Raw genomic sequence first — 18,186 nt, forward strand, 5'->3', positions numbered from 1 at the left:
TTAGATTATCAGTCATTTAGGAATATCGGCTTAAGATAGATAGGGTGGAGTTAGGAAAACTGCAGAAATTTATCTGCATTTTTTCTGATTTGAGAATGAAAAAATTTAAAAAACAATGGTTTAAAAAAGTAAATAGACAAAAAATTGAGTTTTATTCAATCTTTATATTTTAGTATTGCTCCCTAGCACCTTTGTGTTTGGACTTATGCAAAATATAAGTTGATGTTCGTGCAGAATTATCTCGGGTTAAAAAAGGGCTTAAATCAGGCGTAACATTGAAACATTCCTTTGGTAAAAATCTGTGTTGAGTAAAAAGAAATATTAAAATAAATTAGTAATAAATTTTGGAACAAAAAAATCGTCCCAACGCATCGGACATTATTTTATGTAACACTTTAAAACGTTTGAGCTTTTAAGAAGGGAACAAAACTCGGGATAATAGATATCGCACTTACCTATGACTTCTTTCGAACTCGCGTGTATAAGAATAGTTCTTACCTATGGATTACAGGTGATATTACCACTGCGTCTAACGTTTTCAAGTCCCTTGGTCCGCAAAGGAAAGATGTGACAGTGCCAACTAGCAATGTTGATAAAACACCAATCACAGGTATCCAATGATAAGATAAACGATATAAAGGAAATACGTCCGACTCGTCAACATAACCGGGTTCAGTTATTGTTGAATTAGCAGGACACCCCGATACGAAAACCTCCAACTTATGCGAACCAAGTTGACCGCTTGCTATTGCTGCTTGTGTGCCAAAAGACACCCAACCTGACATAATTGCACCTGCAGCAGCGCCAGCTAAAGCACCTTTCTTTGTGCTCCATGGTACCAACATGCCGAGTGTGAATACACCACACGTGGTACTGCATTCAATGGCCACCAGCGAAATCAGTACACTCAAAATGCCATCTAACTTTTCGAGTACAAAAATTAACGCAACCGAAATTACACCATGGATAATTACTACGAAGTTGACAAGTATTTTTGAAGCGCGTTCGCTCAAATTAATTCCGAAACTGCCACGTACAATATCCTCAAAGATCACCAAAGCAGTACAATTAAATCCTAACGATAAAGAACTTAACCCTGCGCCAAAGACGCCAGCTATAAAGAGACCCGGTATGCCTTGTAGATGACCGACAGTTTGCATTACATAGATCGGTAATAACTGATCGGTATTCTGTAAGAAAGATATAAATTAACTACTTTTATCGAGTACCATATGTAATGGCCAGGTAATATGATATTTACCGAAATGAGTCCAATGCTTAATGGATCACAGTTTCTATAGTAATCAAATATCAATAAACCGGCAAAAGAACAAAACGAAACAAATATTACAGCACTGATCGTAAAGATGATCATCGATTGCTGTGCTTTCTTCAAAGTCGGCAGGGACATGTAACGTTGAACCATAGCCTGATTTACACTATTATAGCTGGTCCAATAGAAAAAGCCACCAATCAATACAGCCCAAAATGACTGTCTCTCATATAATGATGGGGTTATACTGTAATAGAAGGATGATAGGAAGGATAGTCAGTTATATAATTGTAGATAGTTGTATAGTAATTAAGTGAATTGAAGTAAACGCAATAGTGATGTCAAATGACATTAATGCAATGGAAACAAGAGGGCAACGATTAAATCATGTACTTGTAAGGAAAACTCTTTATTTGACAAGATATCTTTAAGAAATTTGAAATACTTATAATATTGACCAAGACAGCGCTACCAAATAATCTCCGAAAGAACAGTTCAGATCGGATCGTTCTAGCTTATAGCTGCCATACACACTGAACGATCAGAATTAAGTTCTTAGGAGGAATCTTTTGTATTTGAAAAAGCTATTTAAGTTTCGGTGAAAGTTAATGTTTTTTCGTTTTTTCTTTCAATGATTATTTGGACTTACTTAGCAAAAATGATGCGTCCGCCTTCAGCAGCGTGCTGAAATACTGGTCCAAATCCACCTGCATATATCACTCCAAGTATGACGATAACTATTATCCCAATAAACATAACAAATGTTTGCCATATATCAGTTTGAACCACAGCCTTAATACCTCCCTAAAAATTACTTTCAGATATTTATCATACTCGTTTTGGCAAAAAGGATAATTTTAAAGAAACAGGAAGGCCGATTTCGCTATATATTGGATAGTCGAAAAAGTCTTTTCGTATTTCTTTTTGCCATTTTTCTGCTAGAGACATTATTCCATCAGTGTAAATCGAAATTTCCAAAACGAAAACGAGCAACCCATTGTTGTGTTATACGTACTGATACAGCATCGTCTTCGTAAACTTTACAAATTTCATTGGTGGCTTGCGTGGCATTCTTCACTTTTTTATATAAAAATTTCAAAAATAACTAATTTCTTCATTATTTTCACTAATTTTTAAACAGCTGTCATTTTTTTCAACTTCCCAGAATTTATTACGACTGCAACATCTATTGAAAATACGAAAAAACTTTTTCGACTACCAATATATAGTATTTATAGGTACTAAAACTTTAATTAAAGATATAAATATTCTGTTCCGCGCGAATTGATTAGTTTTTTTACCATCTGTAAGTATTACTATAGTTATATGAAGGGATATTACCAATATTGTGTAGATCACGACAATAAAACTGACGACACTGCTAGTTATGTAAACATTAATTCCAGTGACTAAGGAAGAACAATGGAAAATATATTATTCACCCTTTAAACGATTTTATGCTAAATAAGTTTCATCTTACCTTGATTAAATGCTAATGCTGGCACATATACAACTATTGGCATGTAAACTGTCTGAAGAGAAGAGTATAAATAATGATTTTAACCTTTCTTTGTCGAATTATTTCTTCCTTTATACCTACCATTTTCACAATAAACAAAACAGCAGCAATAGTTCGAACGCTCGCACCGAAACGAGTTTCCAAATACTAAAAATAAACAGGAAACATTTAAACTAAATTTTCGAAAAGGACTAGTGAACTTAAAATAAAGTCCTGTGTGACAAATGGCAGAACTTGATAGGTTTATTATGATCTCACTCTCGATCCAAAACTAAAATCATTACCTTAAATACAAAAATATTTAATTAATATCCGTATAATACAACAAAAAGAAATTTCTCACCTCATAAGAAGAACTGACTCTTAATGCGCAAAAAACCGGCATATAGACTTTTGACACCACTATTGCCATGAAAAGTATCGATATAATGATTAACCAATATTGAGTTCCATAATTGTAGACTTCCGATGGTGTGCCCAGCATAGCTCCGCCAGAAATAAAGCTATTTCATAGAGATAAATCATATTTGTATTTCATTACATTCTTAAGAAAGCTCACCTATGCAGTGATGAGACCTTATAAGATTTATTAATTTACGGTGGTCACCCAAAAGCTATTACACTTTTCTATCAAACCTCATAAAATAATGGCATACTAACCTAGCAACAAGGCTCATTGCCACTGGAAATAATTTCATTTGTCTGGATCCCAGCATATATTCACTCATTCCTTTAGAACCAAAGTCCGGTACGTTATGGTCCTTGGGTTCCCCATCATTGTTTGGCTTAACCGGTTTCTTCCTAAATCAATTTAATGTATACTTTTTATTTATATATTATTGATTTTTATCTAATTTACCTTATGTAGCCGAAATAGACACCGATTCCCGTAGAGAACAACAATAGCGCTCCAAAGACACAGTAGTCGGGAATTGAAAAAAGTAATTGTGAATATTCTTGATTGGTTATCTATAAGAAGTAAAATAAATATTTTTATACATGGTCTTGGTAGAAATTACGTGTTAAATGTTAAACTAACTAAAATCAGTAGGCTCATAATATAATTACTAAAGAAAAATTTGGTTTAAAATCACCAATTTATGGTGCCACATCGCATTATGCCGAGCGAAACATTCTTCTTCGGCGTAGAAACCACTTTTGCGGTTATGACCAAGTTTACAACAACACCGGGGATGATGAGTGGCATGTAAGGTTTGGTGTTTGTTCGTCCTACTCAGTCCAAAGTAGCACCTATTGGCAATAGTGATTTCAAGGCTGATATTGTGGTTGGTGTTAATGCTGGTCTCAAGATAGACGAAATTATCTACAACTTCGAAGTTAAGACTGGTAACAATGACGTGGGAGCCAAGTCGCGAGTGCGACGACTATTTATTTGATGACTGGAGAAATTTAGTCTTGTTCGTTCATTACCAGACCCATTTGCCATTTACTTCGCTTCCTCATCCAGTCTGGAGAAAGCAGAACTAAGGGCGCGGTTGTTGAGGCCAATGATACCAGAATCATGTTTGGTATTGCTGAACGTCAGTTTACACAGCCGTATTAGTTTTTCGGGCATACCAAATTCAGACAAAACAGCTCTTTTTCGTGCTGTCAAAAGCGGCTCTGAAATCGACGAGGAGATGGTGTGTAGCGTTCCTACTTTCACACTTCTTTTCGATGATTTGGCGCATGGAGAATATCTGGTCAGTTGTTGATTTTCCAGGCCTACAGCCGCCCTGATAAGGTCCAGTCAATTTGTTGACCTTGGGGTTTAATCCTTCACACAGTGTGCTCGAAAGAATCTTATAAGCGATATTGAGGAAGCTTATCCCACGGTAATTGGCGCAGATTGTAGGGTCTCCATTTTTGTGGATTGGGCAAAGCACGCTTAAATTCCAGTCGTCGTGCAAGAATCTGATGCATGCTTCTTATCAATTCGTCGCCGTCGTATTTGAATAGCACGACCGGCAATCCAGCCCCCGCCGCTTTGTTATTCTTCAGACGGGTAATTGCTATTCGGTTTGTATGCTCCGGTTTCGAAACCTTCTGTTCGTCGCCGTATATTTTCGTAGAGATTTCGAGCATTATTCCTGTCGGCCAGCTTGTCAAGCTCTTCGTACTCACACATTTCGGCTTCTATCTTTTTTTGTCTGCAAATGCGTTTCGCTTCCCTTTTGTACTCGGTATCTATCTCATCCCTCACGTGTTGTGGGCGACTGTAACTGTGCGGATAAAGAGATACAACATGATCGTGGTTTTTCGATCCGTAGACACCCAGGTAGCTTGATGAATTTTCTTAAGCTGGGATCTAGGACTACAGATAACCATATTTTCGATAAAGTCGATCAGCCTCAACCGATTTGGCGATGTTTGATCATAATCTGACGTAGCGCATAAAATGCTTATCTAACTACAATCAGAATGTTCCTCATATGATAACGCCACACAAAGCTTACCACTCAAAATTTTCAAGTGTTGTGCATATTTGAAAACATTTTATAGCGGTACTTTTTGCTGTATATAATTTTTTTATTGGGAAACAATTTAATGGCATGTTATTTATCAAAAATATGAAAAATTAAAAGCAAAACACTTTCGGCTATAGACGAAATCCTTTGAAAGTTAGTGAGCTTTCGCTCCCCAATATATAATCCTGGTGCCAAATTACATTATGCAGAGCGAAACATTCACACTTATATCATTTAGACATCTTCTGACCGATAACGCTTTTGCCTTAAACTCTCTCCGAGTTGGTCATTTTGAACTTTTCCAAGTGATGATAGACAACTCATATACAAGCGATACAGCGTGGATTGGTGTCTCTCGTATTCGGTGTGTGGAACATAGAATAAATAAATATTAACCAATTTTGACCATTTTCAAGCTATCCTACATATATACATAAGTAGTTATTAATAATGTACATATATGTGCAATGTGACACTAGATTTTACTGCGGTTTTGGTAAAGTAACTCTAATAGTTTATGATATATTCCAAATGAATTTACCGGTATGAAACACGAGTTTATTCAATTGGAAGTAATGAAGTGGTTATTTTAAATTTATACCTGTATGTACATACAAATATTTCTCTTTTATTAGTTTATCTTATAAACTATATTCTTAATAATATCGCAAAATTTGATTTCTGATGTAATTTTTTTTTGTTATGTTAGGGACTTTTGTAAAAATTCACTGATTGTGCTCGTACTCCATTTCGTGGGTCTCTAACTTTTTACAGGATTATTTTTCAAAAATAGTGCTTTTTGGAAATATGTTTATGATTTTTACCATTGTGTGTTCAATAGTATATCGATTTTATTTCTCTACACTTAATTTTTAATTCTTTATATTCTTCTCCGGTTTTTAAGCATTCAAATGACACATTAAAAAAAATAATAATTTAACAGTTTGCTGTTATAATAATATAGTATAGCGACCGAAATTAATTCGTTTTATACTTAGCATATCAAAAGAATGCTTCCACACAAATCAGAAACCAAAAATATACTAAGTGCATAATAAGAAGAAAGCCACTGAGACACTATTAAGCAGAGTTCTCATTTATTACTCCGTAGCAGCAAAATTTCCAAAATTATTGCTATGCAATCGCTGCCGCCTTAGCATAACAATGTTAAAGTATGTGCTCTACTCTGCTCCGAGTTTTGTTAGGTAAAAAACTATAGCTGGAGCGGGAGCAAAAAATTAAATTCTGCGCTATGCTCTGGCGTAGCGGTAACAAAAAATTGGGAGCGGTAGCACAACAGAGTTAATGAAAATTTTCATGTGCTGCAGCTCCCGCATGTGTTTGTTGTTTTTTTTTCTTTTTTGCTATTTTCTGTGATAATATATCATTTTGGCACCTGTTGCGTCAAGTGACTCTATAAATCTAAAATCAAATGTTTTAAGAAATATATTAATAAAGTGAATTAGATAATAATTGAATAAATTATACAATTTTTTTTTTATTTGGGGTACTCACAACCCGTCGTAAAGCATCGTAAAATCGTAAAATTAGAATTTTTTACACTTGTTTAAAAAAAATTGTTGTTGGATTTCATACAAAAATGAGTTTACACATTTACAATTCTCAATGCTATGTATGTATTCGAATCGTTATAACTTATAACGGACGGCTGAAGGCCTCGTAGACAGTGCTGCGATTTCATGTATTTATATAATAAATATTTTATTGTATAAATGATTATAAAAAAAAATAAAAATAAAAAAAAAAAAAAAAAAAACTTTATGAGACTTGTGAAAACCCTAATTATGTAAAATATTTACCATTTTTATATTACTAAAAAATCATCTATTCCAAATGTATTACCATACTCAATTACTATGAATTTTCGAAATTAATTTTAACTACATATACTTTCCCCTTTTTTATATACATTAGGGTGTTTTTTTATGGAACTATTATTTTTTTTATTCCCGTCACGAAATTTCCCTGGAAATACCATAAAAAAAATTCCCTGAAATTTTTCGCACTTAATATTAACATGGCACAATTCCGATTTCTTTGGCGCCGCGATTTGAAGGTACCGTTGGAAAGAGGAAGTCCTCCTGATTAAAAAATATATAGGGTTATAGGTACCGCAAACGCTTAGTTTACGAGATATTCGACCTTAAAGTTAAAACATTCCCAAAATTCGAGCATTTCAACAAGCTATTTTACCGCATTAAAAACACTTTACTCACATTTTTCACTTCAAATTAATTAATTTAAACTATAAACTTTTAAATAAATCCACATTTTACACTTTTAACAGTTTTTTTACCGAAGAAATCTTTATTTTAAAAATTACATTTTACACTCGTAGTGAACATCATGTGTGTGCTAAAATTACGACGAAATGGAGCGCTGCCATGTGATAATAAGGAAATTCGCTGAAATGCCTTTTTCCCAAAAATTCCTCTATCCATTCATATGGATATGTTCTTTATTTAATTTAATAAACAAATATGTAATATTATATACTATATATATACTAATATTATATAATAATATTTAACCATTTTGTAATGAAAACTCAAACTTTGTTTGAATATTAGTGCAAGATAACCAAAAAATATAACCACTTTATAACGAAACCCAATATTTTTAAAGCGCGGCCGAAGGCCGCCAACGCAAAAGGTGTACTACGCGAAAGTATTTCAGTCAGCCCGGGTATTCGCTCGACAAGGGTTATTTTTTTAAAGCGCGGCCGAAGGCCGCCAACGTAGAAAGGAGTACTACGCAAAAGTACTTCAGTCACCCCGGGTATTCGCTCGACCAGGGTTATTTTTAAAGCGCGGCCGAAGGCCGCTGCAACGCAGAAAGGAGTACTACGCGAAAGTACTTCAGTCACCCCGGTATTCGCTCGACCAGGGTTATTTTTTAAAGCGCGGCCGAAGGCCGAACGCGAAAGGGTACTAGCGAAAGTACTTCAGTCACCCCGGGTATTCGCTCGACCAGGGTTATTTTTTAAAGCGCGGCCGAAGGCCGCCAACGCAGAAAGGAGTACTACGCGAAAGTACTTCAGTCACCCCGGGTATTCGCTCGACCAGGGTTATTTTTAAAAGCGCGGCCGAAGGCCGCCAACGCAGAAAGGAGTATTACGCGAAAGTACTTCAGTCACCCCGGGTATTCGCTCGACCAGGGTTATTTTTTTAAAACGCGGCCGAAGGCCGCCAACGCAGAAAGGAGTACTACGCGAAAGTACTTCAGTCACCCCGATATGATATAAATTTTACAATATTATTATAGATTTTTACTCATTTATTTTTATTATACATATACATACATATGTATAGTATATATATGTATATATACATATGTATATAAACAAAGAAAAATCGTTAAGAATCCTACAAATTTGGTGTTTGAGATGTGGCAACGCTCGTTTTCCTCATAATTGTAAACAATCTAGCCTTTGCAACGATGAGTGTTCTAAGTGATTTTTAAATTAATAAATATAGGTAAAATATTACAAAATAAAAGTGAAATGTGAACTTATTTCAATCTTTAAAGTGTATATTTAAATATAACAAGAGAAAAATGTGAAAAAATTTAGAGAAACATAGAGAAATAACATGTTTTCTTAGTGCAAATTTTTGAATTTTTAAACGTGAATATTTCAAAAAATATTAGTTATTTTTATATTATTTTCGGATATTCCTCCTCTGGAGAAGCTACCCTATCCGCATATACCCCATTTATATGGAAATTCGTTTTTTTTACCCCGCCGCCAAAGTAATCGGAATCGTGCCATTAACATTAAGAACTGGACCAAGGCATGTAAAAATTATGCATAGAAAATACACTACAATCCTGATTTTTTTCTTTAAATTCCTACAGATCAGAGGTATTTTATGGCATCGCTTTGACTTTAGACGCATGTTTCTCAGAATTGTTCACTCTACAAAAGTGCCCAGAGCAACAAAATCGAAACTCACACCGGCGAGGTATTAAAACCTGATTTTTCCACGAAATTCGCATTTTTTTGTATAACTGACAAGAGCTATAGAATAATAGTAAAAGAAAAATTGTATAATTTATTCAGTTATTATCTAATTCACTTTATTAATATACATATTTCTTAAAATATGTATTTGATTTTAGATTTATAGAGTCACTTGACGCAACAAGTGCCAAAATGATATATTATGACAGAGAATAGCAAAAAAGAAAAAAAAAACCAACAAACACATGCGGGAGCTGTAACACATGAAAATTTTCATTAGCTCTGTTGTGCTACCGCTCCCAATTTTTTTTACCGCTACGCCAGAGCATAGCGCAGAATTTAATTTTTCGCGCCGAGTTTCCCGTGTTCAGCAACACGCTTTGTGTTCTTATTCGTAACAGTTCGCTGCGAGGTTTTTCGGCATTCGTGTTCTTTCTTTCGTAGTACATAGTTGCATTTGCGTATCTTTTTTTGAAATTAATATTTTGAATATATTTAAAAAATTTTATTTCATCTTTTGGTAAGTAATTTGCAAATATGTATACAAATATACATAATATAATGTATGTAAATATTTTAGAAAATGGAGTATGACGAAAAAATCGAATAAATTAAAGATATTGATTCAGACGATAGTGAAAAGGGTGATATATGTCAAGGTCTGTTATATAATCTTTGTTTTAATTTTGAATTATAAATAAAATGTATTTCTTAATTGACAGAACTGATTAATATATGTGATAGAGTGGCCCAATTACCTATAAGGAAAAAGAAACGAGAATGGGTTAAAGTAAAGAGTAGACAATGGGTTAAAGTAAAGTGAAAGAGAATGAGAAAAAAACTCGAACAGAGTTGTGCAACACAAGTTGCTCGTGTGAAGGTAATGGTATGTGAAAGACAGGTATGTAAATCAGACCAAGTTCGCAAGTATTTTAACAAAGCTGGCGTTTGGTCACAACAAATAATATAGTAAACATAGCCAGAAAAATAAATGGCAGACGATTTTTTCGGTTGAAAATTTGAAAAAAAAAAATTTTTTTCGAAAGTATTTTAACAAATCTGATTCTTATATACATATGTATGTATGTTATTTGTAATAGTATTATTAGTTTATTTTTCAAACGGCAGACGTTTTCTCCGGTTATAATACTCCAGCAGACGACAATATATGTATATTGACAGTGTGATTATATGTACCTACTGTGATTACTTCTATTTCGATAATTTCTGCATGGAAATATATACATATACTATTATAAAAAATATAAAAACAAAATTATACTTCCTACTTTATACTAATGAATAGGGAAGATGGGTTGTTTATAAATCAATAATAATAACTAGTATAACAACATTCACTTTATTGGTATTAATGAAAATATGTTTCGAGTTTTTTTGATATATTTTTATATATAAATTTGCCATCGTATTATGATTCGTCAATTTCGTCGTCAGAAGCATTACTATTGTCATAATGCTCATCATCTCGGTCATCTTGTTCATCATCTTCGTTGTCGTCTGGAAAATTATGTATAAATGTTTCAACTGAACAATTTGAATATAAAATAGCATATAGTATAATAAAATTACCTGGTATATCTTGAATAAAATCACTAACTAAATTAAACATGGTAGCTGGTCTCCCTCAAACCACTTGAACACGTATGATGTATCTTGTTGTTCCCAACCATATTCTAGTGGGTTTAACATCGTCGGATTTTGCTGTGAAGTATTTTTCCAGATGCTGGAAATATAATGAGCGCTCAAGAATTGTTGGTAAAGTTCAGCTTTACATGGAGTTATTGAATTAGCGTCGAAGTTTACAACTTTTTTATTAAAGTTTTCATTTAAGTCAGATGCTTTGTAGCTATTGACAAATAGTTGAAAACGAGTATCATCAATGTCTTTAGTTTTCTGGGTGTTATACATGTGGCAAGTAAATTCTTGAATAACATTAAGCATATAGTCGAGCATATCCAGAGTTAACTCAGCGTTTCGTAAACTTTGAAAACCTTTTTGAAATTCAACATTTTTTTTTAACAAAGTGAACCTTTATTAAAAAAAGCAGGGTTAAAGTCTCACCCCGTGAAAGCGTGAAAACCAATCACGCTCTTTGTCAATAATTCACCGTGCAGCTCGTAAATTTTAGTAATATCAATAAATCTTTCGTGGTTTACAGTCCCAGTAAGCATCCAAATATGAGACAACCGATTTTTTAAGTGAACCATATTACCAAGCATTATAATTAATATATCTGTATCAGAACCCCTAATGACGATATTTGACTCGTCTAGAATACTGCATACATGATAAATAATTTTACTATCGGCTTCTTCAATTTGGCTAGCCAAATTATGTAGCGGTATTTTCTTAATTGTTTTGTCGAATCGATCGACATTCGAGGAACACTGCGACAAAAATAATTCTCGTTGTTCACAGCCAATCTTTTCCACGTTCCATAGAAACTCTTCGACTTGAATTGTTGCTGCTTTACCAGATGCAATATTAAACAATTGATTTGTCGGCAACTCAAGATTAAAGGGATTCATGTATTGATCAAAAGTTTTTATAAATTTATCGAATTGTTGTGAGCTTTTCTTTATATTGTGCGCTTTCAAATCTGCAGTGACATCTTGCTCTTTGCTCAATCCAACCTGTCCCAAAACATGAGAGTTGCTAGAAGAGCGTATATCGTGGCTTATAGCCCAACGTCCGTGAGGTGGATGATTCCCGTAAGCTTGACATTGTTCAGCGAAGCTGATTAGTGTAGTCAAAATTAAAATAATCATATTGGAAACCTATATAATAATTATGATCTTACATTATCTTTATGAATAATTCCATTTCTATTAATAATAATTATTTTTTTTTCTCTAAATTTTCCTTAACTTGCGTTTTTTTAATATCTAGGTTGTAATTTATTTCTCTCTCCTATTATTTTCTCGTAAATTATTTCTCCAGGGTGAAATGGGAAGCTTGTATCATTGCCTGAATACATTTGAGAATTTTTTTCTTTTACATGTGTTTGAAGCTCAGTTATTTCTTCGAAATTATTTTCATCGTTAATATTGAAATTATTTGTTTTTAAAATATTAGTACCTCCTTTTTTTTGGAGTATATTTTTTGATTTTATTGTCGGCATTATCTTCGACTGGCGTCCTAAGATTTTCTTGTCCCAAGTAATCAAAATATTGTATTTTTATATATTTATTTGGTTTTTCACCATTCTTTTTTTGGTTTTATTTTGCCAGTAAGAACTTCGGCTGGCGTTTTAGGACCTTTTTGTCCCAAAATAATTTCTTTAAATAAAATATTGCCGGTATTATCAACGGCTGGCGTCGTAGAACTTTTTCGTTCCACAATATTTTTTGCATAATTATTTTTTTCGTTATGCTGGTATAAATCTTCAGCAGGCGTTTTAGGACCTTTTTGTCCCAAAAGAATTGCTTTAAATAAAATATTACCGGTAAAATCTTCGGCTAACCTTGTAGCTTCTTGTTCTTTAGTTTTCTTTTCAAAATAAATATTCATACTTCATTTTCCAAGTTATTCTTTACCCTGAAATTAAATTCCCATTGGACACATCGATAAGTGCATCAATATTTTTAAGGAAATTGTATCCCAAAAGTAGATCCGATTCTAATCCCTCTATTTCATAGAAGATTTCTTCGACTCCAAATATGGTTATTAAGTGGTAAAATTTGATAATGAAATAGCCATTCACGGTGTTTTTGCGCTTATAAATGGCTAATTCGTTTTTATTATTATAGACCCCAGGCTTAATGTAGCATGAGGTTGCTCCGGTATCGACTAGAGCTTTTAAATTTTTATTTAATTTGAAATCATGTAGTTTGAGATAGGGGAGTTTGTCCCCTCTTCGCCTAAAAAATGGCTCTCATTCATATGTATCATGATCGCTCTTACAAAAGTCGCAATATGACAGTTTTTTTATATTTAATACTTGGGCTATTTCCCATTTCTAATATATGTATATTCTAAATATAGTTAATTTTAATTTGAACTTATTTTCTTTTCATTTCATAGTTTTCATTAAACTATATCTTTATAAAAAACTTTTTTTTATTATTTCTTTATTCTTCACTTTAGTAAGCAGTTTTAACTTCGCGCCAAATTTTTACTTTAGTAGGCACTTTTGACATCGTGTTAAACTGTATAACTTTAACTTAACTTTTTACTTTAGTAGGCACTTTTTTGAACTCGTGCCCCACGTTGGCCGCCAATTAATTCCCGCGACGTGGGAATTTAAAAAAATATATATGTTTTATATCCGCGAACGCGCGGATGAAATGAGAACACGTGTGGTTCTAGTGGATTGCCAGATACAAATCAAATCTTTATTTGTGAAATACTAATATATGTATATACATTTTGGCCTTATTTACTTAAAGTTAAAGCTGAAGTGTAAGCATCAGCTTGATTGAATCCAGAACAAAGAGTTAATTACAATATTAGCTGTGACAGCAAATTCCAGCAGAACGTTAAGCGTTCTGTTTTCTTTACAATTGTTCTTGTTATGCCTTCTTGTGAGGGCGAGCGATATTGTTTTGATAATAATGGATTATTGGATTCAGAACGGAAAAAACATATCGAATTCTTAAATAATCAAAAACATTTATTAAGATTTTTAATTAATGAGACAGTATAATTGCAAAATGCAATGATTCAATTTTATTTACAGTCATGGTAAGGTTGCTATGCGGAGGCTGTCATTAACATACATAAGTATATGTATTATATGTATAGTCAGTCTTATTGTGCACATCTTCCAGACCACTTTTACCATATTTACTCAGAACAAATCCTTTCCACACAACAAATCCCGAAAATTTGTGAAACCTGATGATAACCACACCCTGTCTTCCATATAATGCTTAACTACTAAAAGTGACTTTCTAAGTACGTTAGAAGCATTAACTTTCGCAGCCAAGATGCATCGGAAATATTTTATAGGACTCCGTTTCAAAATTGTACAAAGAGCGTGGCACCGCCCACAAATAGGTGAAAACTCATATCTCGGTACCAACTGAACCCATTTCAAGCAAATTAGATCACATTACCCTTACGTTCTTACATTAAAATGCAAAAATCAGATAAAAACGCCTACTTCCTTTATAACAAAATTCGAATTCCAGTATACAGAGCAAAAACCAATCAATGGCTTTATCGGAATAAAAGTTTGCACGAATAGTCTTTGAGATGTGCCACCAAACCTATTCAACTCCGCAGATACCGAATATGTTTCAAAAAGTACAGAGTTTTATGTACATACATATATGTGACCTGGTCTACGAAAAGGGAGTTAACGTGCGAAAACTAGTTTTCTGGGAAACACCGTTATCTCGTTATTTCTCCGTTCACCGTTATTTCTCGTTATCTCATTAATTTTGACACCTATGCTCCCTTTCCGTAGACCAGGTCACATATGTGTATATAAAGTTTATTTAATCTATGTATGTATGTATATATTTTAGTATTTCTCCGTAGCACTCCTCATATGTTTGGACTTATTCGAAAGTCAGATGATATTCGCTCAGATTTACCTAGGAATAAAATAGGGCTTGCATTAGGTGTAGCACTGAAACACTTCTTCGGTGAAAATCTGTATCTAAAAAAAGAAATATTAATAAAAACTAAATAATAAATTTAGGAAAAAAAATCGTCCCCCACCCATCGGACTTTCTTTCATCCAACACTAAAACTTTCGAACTCGCGTGTATAGGAATAGTTCTTACCTATGGATTACAGGTGATATTACAACTGCGTCCGACGTTTTCAAGTCTCTTGCTCCGCAAAGAAAAGATGTGACAGTGCCAACCAGCAATGTTGATAAAACACCAATCACAGGTATCCAATGATACGATAAGCGACATAAAGGAAATACGTCCGACTCATCAACATATCCGGGTTCAGTTATTGTGGAATTAGCAGGACACCTGAATCTCCATCGAATAAAAATAAATCCCAAAACCATTACCTTAAATACAAGTAGTTAATTTAATAAAACAAAAAAAAAATACTGACTCTTAATGCGCAAAAAACTGGCATATAGACTTTAGACATCACTAATGCCGTTAAAATTATCGATATAATGATTAACCAATATTGAGTGCCATAGTTGTAGATTTCCGATGGTGTGCCAGCATAGTTGCGCCTGAAATGTATGCAGCTATTTTCAAAGAGATACATAAATCATATTTGTATTACATTCTTAAGATCATATAAGATTTATCTTAACTTACGGTGATCATCTAAAAAACTATTATACTTTCCTATCAAACCTATTAATAAAATGGCATACTAACCTAGCAACAAGACTCGTTGCCACTGGGAATACTTTCATTTATCTGAATCCCAGCATATATTCACTCATTCCTTTAGAACCAAAGTCCGGTACGTTATGATCCTTTGGTTCCTCATCATTGCTTGGCTTAACCAGTTTCTTAAATCAATTTAGTGTATACTTTTTATTTATATATTATTGATTTTTACCTAATTTACCTTATGTAGCCGAAATAGATACCGATTCCCGTAGAGAACAACAATAGCGCTCCAAAGACACAGTAGTCGGCAGTTGAAAAATGTAATTGTGAATATTCTTGATTGGATATCTATAAGAAGAAAAATAAATATATTTATAGATGGTCTTGCTACTAGAATGAAACACTGTTTTGTTAAAATACTCAAACAAATATGGGAGGTGTCTGACTTAAAGGTTGAATATTCTTAAAGCCGGAGTGTTTTCATCCATTCGGACGACATGACCTAGCCAGCGCAATCACTGTCTCTTAATTCGCTGAACTATAAATGCAACTCATCGTTTCATCGACTGCGGTACTCGCCGTTGCTAATGCGGAAAGGACCATAAATCTTCCGCAGAACCTTTCTCTCGAAAACTTGTAACACAGATCATCACCCATGCCTCTGCACCATATAGCTGAACGGCGATGAAAAGTGACTTGTAGAGTTTGTTCTTCGTTCGTTGAGAGAGGACTTTACTTTTCAATTGTCTACTTAGCCCGAAGTAGCACCTGTTGGCAAGAATTATCTTGCGTTGGCCGACGTTGTTGGTGTGAATGTTGACTCCAAGATCAATGAGATTACCTACGACTTCGAAGTTATGACTATCAACAATGACGTGGGAGCCACCCTGTTTGTTTGATGGCAGAAGATATTTCGCCTTGACTTCGTTCACTACCAGACTCATTAGCTTCGCTTCCTTACCCAGCTTGGAGAAAGCAGAAACTAATGGCTTTTGTTGAGGCTAATGGTATTAATATCATGGGGGTACGCCAGCAGCTCTACACTCTATTTAGTTCTGTTCGAATTATTATTAAATTCAGGCATAGCGGCTTTGTGCTAAATTTCGTACTGTCAAAAGCAACTTTGAATTCGACAAGCACGTGCATGGGTAAAGCCACACTGATAAGCTCCAATCAATTTGTTGACCTTGGGGTTTAATCCTTCACACAGTACACTCAATAGGACCTTATACACGATGTTGAGGAGGCTTATCACACTAAAGTTGGAGCAAATTGTAAAACCTCACTTTTTATGGATTGAGTACGGCACACTTAAACTCCAATCGTCGTACAAAGAATCATGATCGGGCAATGATTTCACTACCCTTCAACAGATTGAAGTAGTGTTCCCTTCATATTTTCAATATACTCTGGATATCAGTCTCTAGAACACCTCTGGGGGTTCCACAAGTGTATGCGTCGGTCTCGAAACCTTCTGTTAGTCGCCGCATCTTATCGTAGATATTTCGAACATTACTCCTGTCAACCTGGTCAAGCTCTTCGTACTCACATATTTCAGCATCTCTCCTTTTTTTGTCTGTAAATGCGTCTCGCATCGAAATACCGTCCCAAAATTCCCTTATACCGCGTTGCTTATGAGTGCTACTCGAGGTCAAACCTTCCTTGTGTTTGTTGACGTGTGGTGTTTGCTATATAAAGGCGGGTGCGTATCTTGGCTGCCACAAAATAGTGGTCCGAGTCGATGTCATTACCTCGGAGCATACGCACGACATTGAAAACGTGTCTTCCGTCTATCACAACATGATCGATCTTGTTGGTGGCTTTGATAGTCAAGTAGCTTGATGAATTTTCCTATGCTGGAATCTAGTACTACAGATAACCAAATTTCGTGCCCCGGCGAAGTCGATCAACCTCAACCCATTTGAGGATGAAGCGAAACATTCACACATATCATTTAGATATCTTCTGACCGATAACGCTTTTGCCTTTAACTCTCTCTAGTATTAAAATTATCTATTGCAAAGTCAAAACATCTGATAATTCAAAATGTGTTTCTATGAGTAGTAGCCGTGGTTCAGTCCGAGTTTGGTCATTTTGAACTATTCTAAATGAACATAGACAATTCACATATGTATAAGTAATACAACAATAATATAAGTAATACAAACGCTATGTGATATGTATATCACTTTCATTATCTTTTTGCAATAAATTCAAATATTTGGCCAGCCAGGAATATGGCTTTTTGATATGGAACCTTAGTTGCTAAATCTAATCTGATAAGGTAGAGTCTGTTCAAAAACAATTCTCACTTTTCGAGTTAGCGCATTTTCGTTGGAATTCTAAGTTAGGTCTTCCTCTATACATTAAAACATTATTATTTGCTTCACAGTTGACGAAGTTGAAACAGTATTTTGACCTAATTTTATACGAAACTTTCGAACCGCGGCCGCCCCGCTTTCCTTATTGTTGAAATAGTTTTCAATATGGAAGAGACGTTAACACTCTATTTTTACTAAGTCTAAACTGTCGGTTTGCTTTTTGTTTTAAGTTACATGGCATGTTTAAATTTTGCATTAATTTTAAGCCACCCTGTATTTAATTCCACTGTTTCTCGGTAGTAGAGATTTTAAGCTCCGAGAAATGTGCTCTCATACAGCAAA

General features: G+C 34.2%; 1 protein-coding gene across 1 annotated transcript; it reads right to left on the minus strand.

The window, feature by feature from the left end:
- Window positions 1-144: 144 nt before the first annotated feature.
- On the minus strand, window positions 145-6,187 carry LOC120769733 (sodium-coupled monocarboxylate transporter 2-like). Its single transcript, XM_040096883.1, has 11 exons — window positions 6,085-6,187; window positions 3,652-3,761; window positions 3,453-3,593; window positions 3,136-3,295; window positions 2,874-2,939; window positions 2,754-2,805; window positions 2,615-2,682; window positions 1,923-2,077; window positions 1,262-1,520; window positions 499-1,190; window positions 145-299 (listed from the first exon to the last, which is right to left on the minus strand). The coding sequence occupies exons 1-11, from the start codon at window positions 6,085-6,087 to the stop codon at window positions 170-172; spliced, it is 1,836 nt and encodes a 611-aa protein (XP_039952817.1). The 5' UTR covers window positions 6,088-6,187; the 3' UTR covers window positions 145-169.
- Between the last annotated feature and the right edge of the window lie 11,999 nt (window positions 6,188-18,186).

The sequence above is a fragment of the Bactrocera tryoni genome, chromosome 2 (assembly GCF_016617805.1).
Source record: "Bactrocera tryoni isolate S06 chromosome 2, CSIRO_BtryS06_freeze2, whole genome shotgun sequence".
In the NCBI taxonomy this organism is placed as follows: Eukaryota; Metazoa; Arthropoda; class Insecta; order Diptera; family Tephritidae; genus Bactrocera; species Bactrocera tryoni.